Source organism: Ciona robusta, unplaced genomic scaffold, assembly GCF_009617815.1.
Source record: "Ciona robusta unplaced genomic scaffold, ASM961781v2 AP042744.1".
Classification (NCBI taxonomy): Eukaryota; Metazoa; Chordata; class Ascidiacea; order Phlebobranchia; family Cionidae; genus Ciona; species Ciona robusta.
The window spans coordinates 158,901-172,626 of record NW_028323123.1 but is presented as its reverse complement, the minus strand read 5'-3'; the positions used below and the strand labels follow the sequence as shown (position 1 = coordinate 172,626).

At 43.3% G+C, this 13,726-nt stretch overlaps 1 protein-coding gene across 2 annotated transcripts; it reads right to left on the bottom strand.

Annotated features, from left to right (window-relative positions):
- Positions 1-7,803: 7,803 nt before the first annotated feature.
- Positions 7,804-13,221, bottom strand: LOC149723598 (uncharacterized). 2 transcript variants are annotated; one of them, XR_016386903.1, is made up of 3 exons: positions 8,801-13,221; positions 8,250-8,459; positions 7,804-7,950 (listed from the first exon to the last, which is right to left on the bottom strand). XR_016386903.1 is itself a non-coding variant. In XM_089893488.1 (2 exons), the coding sequence occupies exons 1-2, from the start codon at positions 9,767-9,769 to the stop codon at positions 8,436-8,438; spliced, it is 993 nt and encodes a 330-aa protein (XP_089749614.1). In that variant the 5' UTR covers positions 9,770-13,221; the 3' UTR covers positions 8,000-8,435. The 2 variants fall into 2 exon arrangements, 1 of the variants encoding a protein (XP_089749614.1); XM_089893488.1 differs by lacking the exon at positions 7,804-7,950 and having other exon boundaries at positions 8,000-8,459.
- Positions 13,222-13,726: the final 505 nt, after the last annotated feature.

The window sequence follows — 13,726 nt, the reverse complement described above, 5'->3', positions numbered from 1 at the left end:
AATTCCTGTAAAGCTGCTTTGGGGGGTAGTGTGGATTTTCGTAAAGCTTGTTTAAAAGATTGAACAAGACGTTCTGCAGCTCCATTTGTAGATGGGTGATAGGGCGCGCCAGACAATTGTGTAATACCTCGTTCTTTACACCATTCTTTAAATTCTTCCGATTTAAAACACGTGGCATTGTCTGATACAATTGTATGGGGATACCCCAGATGAGCGAAGTCGATCTCTAATAAGTCCGTAGTTGTCTTGGTTGAAATTGAACTGGTCATGTGAATACAGGTGTAACGTCAAAATCACCTCACGGCATTCAGTTAATGTGTTTTCTCCGTTTTGTGTTTCTTTTGAGTTCTTTCACGTGTTTCTGCTGATTGTTTTTTCTCACATTCCTTCTCCCGTAATTGCCGGCGTATATTGTGTCACGTGAGCGGCTGCAGGCATGCCGAGGCGCGGCCGCTTGAAAAAGCGAAAACGTGGGCAGTTCTCTCTTGGTTTTCTTACCGTTTACAACTGTTTTTAGATGCTCTGTATGCTGACTTTCCGTTGCTTCTTTAGCAAGTTTTATATTTCGTTGTAGCTTCAGCAAGTTTTATACGTGTACAACCATAGCTTTTATCGCCTTCAATTAAAACGCATATTATATATTCAGTGGGATTGTGAGTAGGTCTAGCGGTAGGCCGTTAAAGCAGGGTGCCTGAACTTCCGTAACGAAAAATTCTCGTTACAAATTGGCGATCCTGCCAGGACCCTGTTATCGCTTTATAACTCACAATTTTACTGCGAGAGAGAGCTTCGCTGATTTTATATTAACCTTCTTTTTGTTGCGCCTTCGCTATGTCTTTTAACTTTTTAATGTCTCCTCCCACGTTTAATCCAACCCAAAATATCGACGATTTTATTAACGTATTTACCTCGTATTGTGAAAGCGTCAAAGCGGCCGAAGACGTGCGACGTCATATGTTCTTGACTGCAATAGACGCGGATCTTCGCTGGCAAATTCAAGGCAAGGATAAAAGCGTGTTTTCCTTGTCGCTAGAGACTATCCTGCTGCGGGCACGTAACGCAAAGTCAGACAAGAGCATGTTAGCCATTCGCCGAAACGAACTGTTCAACCGGAGGCAAGACGCGCGCGAGAGCAATAAAGATTTCGTATATTCAGTGAAGTCTATGGGAGACCTTGCTTATCCAGAAGAAAGCCCCGCAAAGGACGAGGTCATGTACCTCGCACTTATTAACGGACTCCATGATAGGCAGCTAGCGCAAACAATACCATAAAAGTTGGATTATGCGCGGGAATTTTGGCTCGCTGCCCAAGTTGTTTTAACGAACGACAATTCTAGTACGTCGCTTGAGGCAATGCCTGTCGATCATGCAACAAGTATGACGACGGCAGACCACCGAAATGAATTATCCGTCATCCTTACAAAGCTAAGTGAAATGGAACGAGAGTCGATAAGAAAGTCCACCGACATCGGGAATGTCTTGGCAAAGCTACGCTCAGACCTTGATCAAGTAAAACAGCAGCGTTTGGAAGTACGATCAGCATCACGACAAACGTATGGGAATGATCACGGACCAAGATGGCCAAACCGAAATACATACAATCGTCACGGCAACTTCAATAATCGTAAGTGTTTTAATTGTGGTCGAATGGGTCACGTACGGGCAGAGTGTGTGAGTAAGGATAAAACAACCAAAACCAGTGACCAAACAATCCGTAACAACAACGAAACCACTCGTTTTAATATTTCCAGACCACCAATCATGATGTCGGATAACGCTTCGAAACCCGACAAAGTTTTCAACCTTAAAAATCCCCGGAAACGTCAGACTTTTCAAGTAGGCCAAACTCGATTTAGCGATCGAAAGCGTTTTGTTAATATTTTGTTGGGTGCTACGCCGATGTGCGCACTTGTCGACACAGGCGCTGACATTTGCATAATGAAGCAAGAGTCGTTTGAGGTTTGGTCCCGAGACAACCTCAACCCTACTCGGCTACTACGTGAGAAAACCGCCTTTGCCAGCCATATGGGGTTGTTCGAGTTCAATGTAATGCCCATGGGCCTTTGCAACGCTGCCGGTAGCTTTCAAAGATTAATGAGAATTGTTTTAAGTGGGACCGAGTGGCAAGGAGTCCTTGCCTATTTAGACGACATCATTATATATGCCCAAACGTTCGAGGAACATTTGCAAAAGCTGGGTGATGTACTTTTTCGTATAGTCTCCGCTGGTTTGACACTAAAACCTACAAAATGTTCCATTTTTCAGAGAAAAGTAAATTTTCTGGGACATGTCGTGTCCAAGGACGGAATATCTTGCGACCCCGAAAAAGTACGCTCAGTTACGGAATGGCCGGTTCCAAAGAGTGTGAAGCACGTAAGACAATTTGTGGGCCTTACATCATATTACAGGAAATTTGTTAAAAGTTACGCTAAAGTAGCCGCCCCACTTCACAAACTCACAGAAAAAAACAAAAGGTTTTCCTGGAACGATGACTGCCAAACAGCATTCACCACATTAAAACATTCCTTAACCACCGCTCCAGTTTTGCAGTACCCAGATTTTAAGAAACCATTCTTATTGGACACGGATGCGTCAGACTCTGCGATTGGTTGTGTGTTGGGCCAAGTCTTCGACGGCAAGGAACACGTAATCGCATACGGAAGCTGAACGCTCACTAAAGCGGAGAGGCATTACTCTACGACACGGAAGGAACTGTTAGCGGTGATTTTTGCTACTAAACTGTATCGCTGTTATTTACTCGGTTCTAGATTCCTTTTAAGAACTGATCACGCATCTCTAAGGTGGCTCTGGAAGTCCCGTGAACTTTACGGTCAATGCGCAAGATGGGTCGAACATCTGGCCGAGTACAACTTCGAGCTTCTCCATCGTCCGGGTAACAAACACGCAAATGCCGACGCCTTGAGCAGATTGGAAGGAGGGGAACAAGAGGAATGCCCTTACAAAGTCAACAAAGATGAGCACATCGAAGTCACATACCAACCACTGAGGGTTGATAATATCAACTTACAACAACAACTTGGATATTCCAACGATGAAATGCACGCGGCACAGACGGAAGATCCTGATCTGGCGATGGTTTGGCAATGGCTTAACCGCGGCGTGCGTCCAGCTTATAAGAAAGTGAAAAGCGCTAGCTTGTCAGTACGACACTACTGGGCTTTATTTAACAAGTTACTTCTTCACAATGACGTCATGTATATCCTGTCAAATACTACAACCCAACCCGGTGAAGAGATAGAGCGAGTTCTAGTACCGGAGAGTTTGGTGCAAACAGTGATCGCGTCACTACATGACCAGCCACTTGGGGGAGCCCACCTCGGCATCGGAAAAACAACGGCGAAAGTAGAAGAGAAGTTTTATTGGCCAGCTTGGAGGGAGGCAGTCGACACGTATTGTCGGAAGTGCTTCCAATGCGCTGTAAACAAGAAACCAACTCAAAGGATGCGTGCCCCGTTGAAACCATCAGACGAGAGTAGAGCAATGCAACGAATCGAAATCGACGTGCTCGGTCCGCTGACGATGACGAAGGGAGGATATCAATACATTCTGGTAGCGTGTGATTTATTCACAAAGTACGTCCGGGCTTGGCCTATGAGGCGCCAAACAGCAGCTGAGACTGCAAGTTTGCTTTTCCACCGTTGGTTTACGGTGCACGGAGTTCCTGAAGTTGTTCATTCCGACAGAGGTGGCAATTTTGAGAGTCAACTGTTCGCGGAACTGCTACAGCTGATGGGCAGCAAACGTAGCCGGACAACAAGTTACCATCCCGAAGGGAATGGTGGAGTCGAAAGAAACAATCGAACGATAATAGCTATGTTGAGAAATTACGTCCAGCGCGACGAACGACGGTGGGATGAAGCACTCTCGGCAGTGGTGGCATCTTATAATGCGAGCCGACACGACAGCACCGGGTTTTCGCCACATTATCTACTTACCGGTCGGACACTGCGGTTACCAGCAGATCTGATTACAAAGGTACCAACGCATGATCACGAACCTTCGTATTCCGGTACACAACTGGAAGGCCTTCGTAACCGTCTGATGTTGGCAGAAGAAGTCGCACGTGAAACGCTTACACGACAGCGTTTGCGCATGGAGAAACAATACAACAAGAAACAACATGGTACAACATTTGAAATCGGAGATACGGTTTTACTGAACAACCCGGCCGTACCAGAAGGAAAATGTAGGAAATTCCATTTGCCGTATAAAGGGCCCTATACAGTGTTAGGAAGGAAGGGCGATGTTAATTATATTATCCGAGATGAAGCCGGGAACATACAGACAATAATACATTTTAACCGTTTAAAAAATTGCAGATTGAATAACACGGAGGTCCGGGAGCAAGAGCACGACGCAACGGCGACAGAAGATGAGATTGAGACGAACGGCGGAGATATGTACGCCCCCGTCACGGTATTGGCCAGCGCTCCGATGAGGCCCATCGGATCGTCTGGTGCGAACGTCCAGCCACCAGTGGGAGAGAACCGTCTCGATGCAGATAACAACACATCGACAGACAGAGCCCATCTTCAACGCTCCTGCAAAAGGACGCGGTTCTATCCCGAGGGAGAATGGGATATTTAAACACTTTTCAAAGGACACTCACGGTTTATTTTTTTTAGTGCGCTGTTTGTTTATGTGTTTTTGCATCGCCCCACGGTTTATTTTATAGTTTGTTTACACTTTTTGTACAGTATGCTATACTGCTTTAGTCAGCCTGCTAAACCCTGTGTATCACTTTCCCACTTTCACTTGAGACACGTTATTAAGCAACTACCGCAGGAGCGGGTAGCAATTTTAGGTTTGGGAGTGTAACGTCAAAATCACCTCACGGCATTCAGTTAATGTGTTTTCTCCGTTTTGTGTTTCTTTTGAGTTCTTTCACGTGTTTCTGCTGATTGTTTTTTCTCACATTCCTTCTCCCGTAATTGCCGGCGTATATTGTGTCACGTGAGCGGCTGCAGGCATGCCGAGGCACGGCCGCTTGAAAAAGCGAAAACGTGGGCAGTTCTCTCTTGGTTTTCTTACCGTTTACAACTGTTTTTAGATGCTCTGTATGCTGACTTTCCGTTGCTTCTTTAGCAAGTTTTATATTTCGTTGTAGCTTCAGCAAGTTTTATACGTGTACAACCATAGCTTTTATCGCCTTCAATTAAAACGCATATTATAAATTCAGTGGGATTGTGAGTAGGTCTAGCGGTAGGCCGTTAAAGCAGGGTGCCTGAACTTCCGTAACGAAAAATTCTCGTTACACAGGGATATTTTGAAAAAGCATCTATCATGACGAGCCAATTATGTCCCATGAAGTTGATCGCATGATCCACGTGAACTCGGCTCCAAGGTTTCTCTGGTAGTATCCAGGGATGCACCACTGGTTTCGGAGGTTTGCTTTGGAACTGAGCACACGTGATGCAAGCTCTAGTTGCATTCAGAATATCGTCATTAATGTTCGGCCAATAAACCGCCGTGCGTGCAAGCTGTTTCATTCTTTGTATTCCAAAATGTCCGAGATGTAATAATTCTAACACCGGTTGTCGTAAACTTGTAGGTACTACCAATCTCGTCCCGTATAATAAACATCCATTTACCACTGACAAGGAATCTTGAGCTAGGATGCCTCAAAGATGTCCAACTTGACATTAAATTTAAGCCGGATGCTAAGCCCATTTTTTGCAAACCACGTCCTATCCCTTTCGCATTACAAGATGAAGTAGTACAGGCCTATGATGCGGGTATAAAGAAAGGGGTATGGGAACTTACACAATTTAATGATTACGGAACACCAGTAGTGCCGGTAAAAAAGGCTACTGTTTCCGGGAAGTCTGCATCAATACGTATTTGCGGCGATTACTCAGTCACCGTGAATGAGCAGTTGGAAAGCCATCGGCATCCCATTCCACTTCCCGACGAATTAATGCAGAAACTGGGGGGCGGATATGGCTTCACCAAAATAGATTTAGCCGATGCGTACAATCAAATTCGACTCAGTAACGAGAGTCAGCGGCGGCTTGCCCTAAGCACGCACAAGGGGGTGCTACTACAAAAACGCTTACCTTTTGGAATTAAATCAGCACCTGGTTATTTTCAGGAAATAATGACCCAATTAACTTCTGATCTTAAAGGAGTGGCCGTTTACCTAGATGATATTCTGGAGAGTTGACGAAATTATGAAGATCATCTACAGAACTTGCGAAACTTGATGAAACGACTGAAAGAGAAAGGACTGAGGTGTCGTAAAGAAAAATGTGTTTTTGCGAAACATCAGGTAGAATACTTAGGACCCTTTCCAGGGATGGCATTGCCAAAGGAAAAAAAGTAGATGCCTTATTACAAATGCCATCACCCCGAGATGTGACCGGTTTAAAATCATTTCTAGGTTCAATTCAATTTTATGCTAAGTTTTTGCCACACTTATCAACCATAACTGAACCATTATACCATCTTACACGTAAGGCGTATCCTGGAAATGGAGTAAAACGGAACAAACGGCGTTCCAAGAATTAAAACACTTGCTAAGTACCGATTTAGTGTTGGCCCATTTCGATCCAACACTCCCTATAGGCATAGCATGTGACGCTTCTAATGTGGGGATTGGAGCCGTGCTATTTCATCGCTTTACAGATGGCAGTGAACGACCGATAGCACATGCCTCTAAGACACTAAACGAAGCACAACGACGATATAGCCAAATACAGAAGGAAGCCTTGGCGATAATATTTGCCCTACACAAGTTTCATCAATTCCTTTACTCACGTACTTTTATTTTAATTACAGATCATAAACCCTTGATTGCGTTGTTTGGTCCTTACAAGGCTACCCCGGCTTTGGCAGCCAACCGGCTATCACGATGGGCACTAATGCTTAGTCAATACGATTACACTATTGAATACAGGAAAACTACAGACCATGCGAATGCTGATGTACTTAGTCGACTTCCGGTGGGACCTGACGAAACGTTTGATGGGGAAGAGGAAGAAGATAATGTACATATTGCGAACACAATACATACAATTGGGAGGCAGTTGAAACCGACTGATCCAAAAGTGATGTTGACAGAATCACGCAACGATGCTGTCATTTCACAGCTTATGCGATATACTCGCGAGGGCTGGCCTCCAAGTGATGATCAACTATGTGACGAAGTACGAAATTTTAAAAAGATTCAAGATTCCTTGTCAGTGGTAAATGGATGACAAAAAATATGGTAGAGCGTTGGCCTTTTAATCCAACGGACAAGGGATGTAATCCCTATCGGGCTGTTTATAATTGTTGTTCCATTTAAACTTAACTCAACGTTAGAGGATAGCGTTTTGAAACACTATCCCGAGCCCGGTTAGCTCAGTCGGTAGAGCGTTGGACTTTTAATCCATCGGTCAAGGGTTCAAGTTCCTTATCGGGCTGTTGGTATTTGTTGTTGCATTTAAACTTTAATCAACGTTACTGGATAGCGTTTTGAAGCACCAACAAAGCCCGGTTAGCTCAGTCGGTAGATCGTTGGACTTTTAATCCAACGGTCAATGGTTCAAGTCCCTTATCGGGCTGTTTATATTTGTTGTTGCATTTAAACTTAACTCAGCGTTAGAGGATAGTCCCTTATCGGGCTGTTTATATTTTTTGTTGCATTTAAACTTAACTCAACGTTAGAGGATAGCGTTTTGAAACACGAGCCAGAGCCCGGTTAGCTCAGTCGGTAGACCGTTGGACTTTTAATCCAACGGTCAATGGTTCAAGTCCCTTATCGGGCTGTTTATATTTTTTGATGCTTTTAAAATTAACTCAACGTTAGAGGATACCGTTTTAAAAGGAGAGAGTCGTGTTTCATTAGACTTGTCTGACCCAAATCGTTTGATGATGTAGAAAAGGCTCGTTCGTGACTTCGCAATAGGTTCCACACCTGATCTTTCTGATGTTGCTTCAGTTTATCACCTAGTTTTACACCATCTCTTATAGCCTCAAATTTAGCATTATCGGCGGATGGTTTGCTAAGGGTGCATATACTGTGCTTTAACTTGCGGGTTGAATTAGATGCGGGGCCTGGAACGTTTAAGGCAACGCATGTTTCAGGCAAGTAACAATCACTTTTACCAAAGGCCGATAATGGTAAAGCAGCGGCAATTCGAACACCACTGGGTATGTTAATGTGGTCATCGGTAAAGTTAGCTATCCGTACGGGAACAATTCCGGATTTGGCAGTGACTATACAATTAGCAGTGAGCAAACTATACCTTGTACCAAAGTCTTCGTTACGTTCAACCAAAACAGGAAAATCTGGCCAACCGTCATTGTTGTGATGATGTTCCAGTGTACCATTAATGATGATTTCAGTCATGGATGGGAGATCTATTGATTCGGTTACGTAAACTTCTTGTCGTTCAGGGATAAAAGGTTTGCTCAAAAGAGGCACGGTGGATTCACCAACTGACATCAAGTTCGAGCTGTAACACAATTTACAGTGATTATTTTCTAAAAAATCAAGGCCCAGTATCATCTTATGAGCAATTTCTGGCGACACGAAAACTTCGATATTCGTTTTGAGTCCGCCCACTGAAAGTGGGATTCTGGTAACACCCAACATTGTCACTGATTCGTCGCTTGGACCTACAAAGCGCATATGACGCGGAACTGCGTCTAACTTTTTGTTTACAAATAAAGTATGCAGCACATCTGCTCGTAAAAGAGTAATTGTGGACCCAGAATCCACGAGAGCAGAAACTACAGTCCCGTTAACAACGACGTTGGCAAAGCGGTGAAGTTTTGCAGCTTTTAGGCAACCTACTTTTTCTATGCGTTCATTAGATACAGTTTCAGTGTTGCTCCGCGGCATATACGGAGGTCGCGAATGGATTTCTTTTCTAAAAAAGGCATTTTTACTTGGTACATTTGTATTTCTTATGTAAGCATCGTTAATTTTAATATCAGGTCTGCTTACTTGCCGAACATTATTGCAGAATCGACGTATATGTCCTAACTTTCCACATCCGTAACACTCACGGTTCCGATGCAACAAGTTCGCAGCATTAGGAGTTCGGTACGGCTCACGGGTTTGTGAATCCGGCGATTGTCGCTGTTGAATCTCAGTTTTATGTGACATCATACGTTGCAGACCTTCGATGCTTTGTTGTACTGCTTTTAAGCTTTCGACGATTTGATTGGTGCTACCGACGTTAACCACGTCTGAGCCTCGAGCACGTAACGAGTCAACCGGCGCTACCTCTAGACTGCCTGTAGTATCTGTAGTATTCGTGTTAATTGCCAATTGAACAGCGGCCCAAAAATCTCGCGAGTAATCCAATTTACTTGGAATGGCTTTTACAAAGTCACGATCCGCCAAGCCACAAGTGAATACCAAGTATGTGATTTCGTTCCGTATTGCTGCTTCGTTATCAACGTCTGGATAAGCACGATCACCAAGACTTTTAACAGCAAAAGCAAACTCACGGGTGGTTTCTCTTGGTAACTGTCGCCGTTTCAACAGTTCTTCCCTTAACTGTTCCCGATGTACTTTGTTGTTGTTCAAACCAAGTGCACGTTCTGTCAAAGTCTTATACGATAGATTGAATATACAAGGATCTTTTCCTTGAAGTTGCCATCGTAAATCTTGACTGATAGCGGTGATAAACATGTGCCGTTTTACATCATCTGAAGCTTTGACACTTTCGCAATAGGAATCGAACAGTTTTATAAAATCTCCCAAATCACAATCAGCGGAAAACGTAGGTGGTGAAATAAAAACATTAAAAGCCATACTATTTTAACAATAGACGGTTAATAATTGATCGAGTTCTCGTTGTAAGCAGACTACAAACGGCGGATCTAACGATTGCAACGTCCTGGCAGGATCGCCAAGTTTTTGTTACGTGTTTGAGGTGTTTGGTCCGGGACGTTGCCCTAACGGCCAATCGCGGGGCCTGCCTGTCGTAGTCTGCTCTAAACTGAAACAACTATATAAAATCGTATATCGTTTTAATAAAAGCAAATATAAAAACAGACGTTCTAAAATATAAAAGTGGCAATGACCGATAAACAAGTTAGCATACACAGGTACAATGAAACTACTGAGAACAACGGTATTTTGTAAAACGATTCAAATGACACTTCGCACAATCTCTAATACAATTACACAACCTTTCAACAACACGATACAACGAGAACTAACCCAACAAGCGAATCGAAATGAGAAATAGAAAACGCGCAAATCACTTCAATCAGCCCAACGGCACAGAAACGCCGAGACTTAAAACGTGGGAAAAATCAAACGTGACAACAGTGAACAAAAGTGAAACAGTGACAAGGAAAACCAATAAAAATAGACAATGAAATCGACAAATTAAACATCGCACACAACAAAGACTGAAATAATGCAAACCTAAAAGCACACACAACATAAAAGTAAGTAAGCGTATGTGGGCTCAAAGCCCTCATACCCACAACGTAACACTATCCTCTAATGTTGGGTTAAGTTTAAATGCAACAACAAATATCAACAGCCCGATAACGGACTTGAACCCTTGACCGTTGGATTAAAAGTGCAACGCTCTACCGAATGAACTAACCGGGCTTTGTTGGTGCTTCAAAACGCTATTAAGTAACGTTGATTTAACTTTAAATGCAACAACAAATACCAACAGCCCGATAACGGACTTGAACCCTTGACCGTTGGATTAAAAGTCCAACGCTCTACCGATTGAGCTAACCGGGCCCGGGATCATGTTTCAAAACGCTATCCTCTAACGTTGAGTTAAGTTTAAATGCAACAACAAATATAAACAGCCCGATGAAGGACTTGAACCCTTGACCGTTGTATTAAAAGTCCAACGCTCCACCGAATGAGCTAACCGGGCTCGGGCTCGTGTTTCCAAACGCTATCCTCTAACGTTGAGTTAAGTTTAAATGCAACAAAAAATATAAACAGCCCGATAAGGGACTATCCTCTAACGTTGATTTTACTTTAAATGCAACAACAAATATAACCGGCCGATAAGGGACTTGAACCATTGACCGTTGGATTAAAAGTCCAACGCTCTACCGACTGAGCTAACCGGGCTCGGTCACTTCTTTTAAAACGGTATCCTCTAACGTTGAGTTAAGTTTAAAAGCAACAAAAAATATAAAGAGCCCGATAAGGGACTTGAACCGTTTAATCCAACGGTCTACCGACTGAGCTAACCGGGCTCTGCCTCGTGTTTCAAAACGCTATCCTCTAACGTTGAGTTAAGTTTAAATGCAACAAAAAATATAAACAGCCCGATAAGGGACTATCCTCTAACGCTGAGTTAAGTTTAAATACAACAACAAATATAAACAGCCCGATAAGGGACTTGAACCCTTGACCGTTGGATTAAAAGTCCCACACTCTACCGACTGAGCTAACCGGGCTTTGTTGGTGCTTCAAAACGCTATTCTTTAACGTTGAATTAGGTTTAAATGGAACAACAATTATAAACAGCCCGATAGGGATTACATCCCTTGTCCGTTGGATTAAAAGGCCAACGCTCTACCGACTGAACTAACCGGGCTTTGTTGGTGCTTCAAAACGCTATTCTCTAACGTTGAGTTAAGTTTCAATGCAACAACAAATATAAACAGCCCGAAAAGGGACCTGAACCCTTGACCTATGGAATAAATGTCCAACGCTCTACCGACTGAGCTAACCGGACTCGGGATCGTGTTTCAAAACGCTATCCTCTAACGTTGAGTTAAGTTTAAATGCAACAACACATATAAACAGCCAGATAAAAGACTTGAACCATTGACCGTTTGATTAAAAGTCCAACGCTCTACCGACTGAGCTAACCGGGCTTTGTTGGTGCTTCAAAACGTTATTCTTTAACGTTGAGTTAAGTTTAAATGCAACAACAATTATAAACAGCCCGATAGGGAATTCATCCCTTGACCGTTGGATTAAAAGGCCAACGCTCTACCGACTGAGCTAACCGGGCTTTGTTGGTGCTTCAAAACGCTATTCTCTAACGTTAAGTTAAGTTTCAATGCAACAACAAATATAAACAGCCCGAAAAAGGACCTGAACCCTTGACCGTTGGATTTAATGTCCAACGCTCTACCGACTGAGCTAACCGGGCTTTGTTGGTGCTACAAAACGCTATCCAGTAACGTTTATTTAACTTTAAATACAACAACAAATACCAACAGCCCGATAAGAGACTTGAATCTTTGACCGTTGAATTAAAAGTCCAACGCTCTACCGACTGAGCTAACCGGGCTCGGGATCGTGTTTCAAAACGCTATCCTCTAACGTTGAGTTAAGTTTAAATGCAGCAACAAATATAAACAGCCAGATAAAAGACTTGAACCCTTGACCGTTTGATTAAAAGTCCAACGCTCTACCGACTGAGCTAACCGGGCTTTGTTGGTGCTTCAAAACGCTATTCTTTAACGTTGAGTTAAGTTTAAATGCAACAACAATTATAAACAGCCCGATAGGGAATTCATCCCTTGACCGTTGGATTAAAAGGCCAACGCTCTACCGACTGAGCTAACCGGGCTTTGTTGGTGCTTCAAAACGCTATTCTCTAACGTTGAGTGAAGTTTCAATGCAACAACAAATATAAACAGCCCGAAAATGTACCTGAACCCTTGACCGTTGGAATAAATGTCCAACGCTCTACCGACTGAGCTAATCGGGCTCGGGATCGTGTTTCAAAACGCTATCCTCTAACGTTGAGTTAAGTTTAAAAGCAACAACAAATATAAACAGCCTGATAAATGACTTGAACCCTTGACCGTTGGATTAAAAGTCCAACGCTCTACCGACTGAGCTAACCGGGCTCGGTCTGTTCTTTTATAACGGTATTCTCTAACGCTGAGTTAAGTTAAGTTTATATCCAACAACAATAAAAAGAGCCCGACAACGGACTTAAATCCTTGACCGTTGGATTAAAAGTCCAATGCTCCACCGTACGAGCTAACCGGGCTCGGGGTCGTGTTTCAAAACGCTATCCTCTAATGTTGAGTTAAGTTTAAATGCAACAACAAATATAAACAGCCCGATGAAGGACTTGAACCCTTGACCGTTGTATTAAGAGTCCAACGCTCCACCGAATGAGCTAACCGGGCTCGGGCTCGTGTTTCCAAACGCTATCTTCTAACGTTGAGTTAAGTTTAAATGCAACACAAAATATAAACATCCCGATAAGGGACTATCATATAACGTTGAGTTAAGTTTAAATGCAACAACAAATATAACCTGCCCGATAAGGGACTTGAACCATTGACCGTTAATCCAACGGTCTACCGACTGAGCTAACCGGGCTCGGTCACTTCTTTTAAAACGGTATCCTCTAACGTTGAGTTAAGTTTAAAAGCAACAAAAAATATAAACAGCCCGATAAGGGACTTGAACCCTTGACCGTTGGATTAAAAGTCCCACACTCTACCGACTGAGCTAACCGGGCTTTCTTGGTGCTTCAAAACGCTATTCTTTAACGTTGAATTAGGTTTAAATGGAACAACAATTATAAACAGCCCGATAGGGATTACATCCCTTGTCCGTTGGATTAAAAGGCCAACGCTCTACCGACTGAGCTAACCGGGCTTTGTTGGTGCTTCAAAACGCTATTCTCTAACGTTGAGTTAAGTTTTAATGCAACAACAAATATAAACAGCCCGAAAAGGGACCTGCACCCTTCACCGTTGGAATAAATGTCCAACGCTCTACCGACTGAGCTAACCGGGCTCGGGATCG

Excerpts from the sequence above, each read along its gene's own strand:
- LOC149723598 (XM_089893488.1), bottom strand. The coding sequence starts at position 9,769 with ATGGCTTTTAATGTTTTTATTTCACCACCTACGTTTTCCGCTGATTGT. Across the intron at positions 8,460-8,800 it reads CTAATGAACGCATAGAAAAA|CTCGAACTTGATGTCAGTTG; the intron begins GTAGGTTGCCTA and ends ATTGTGTTACAG.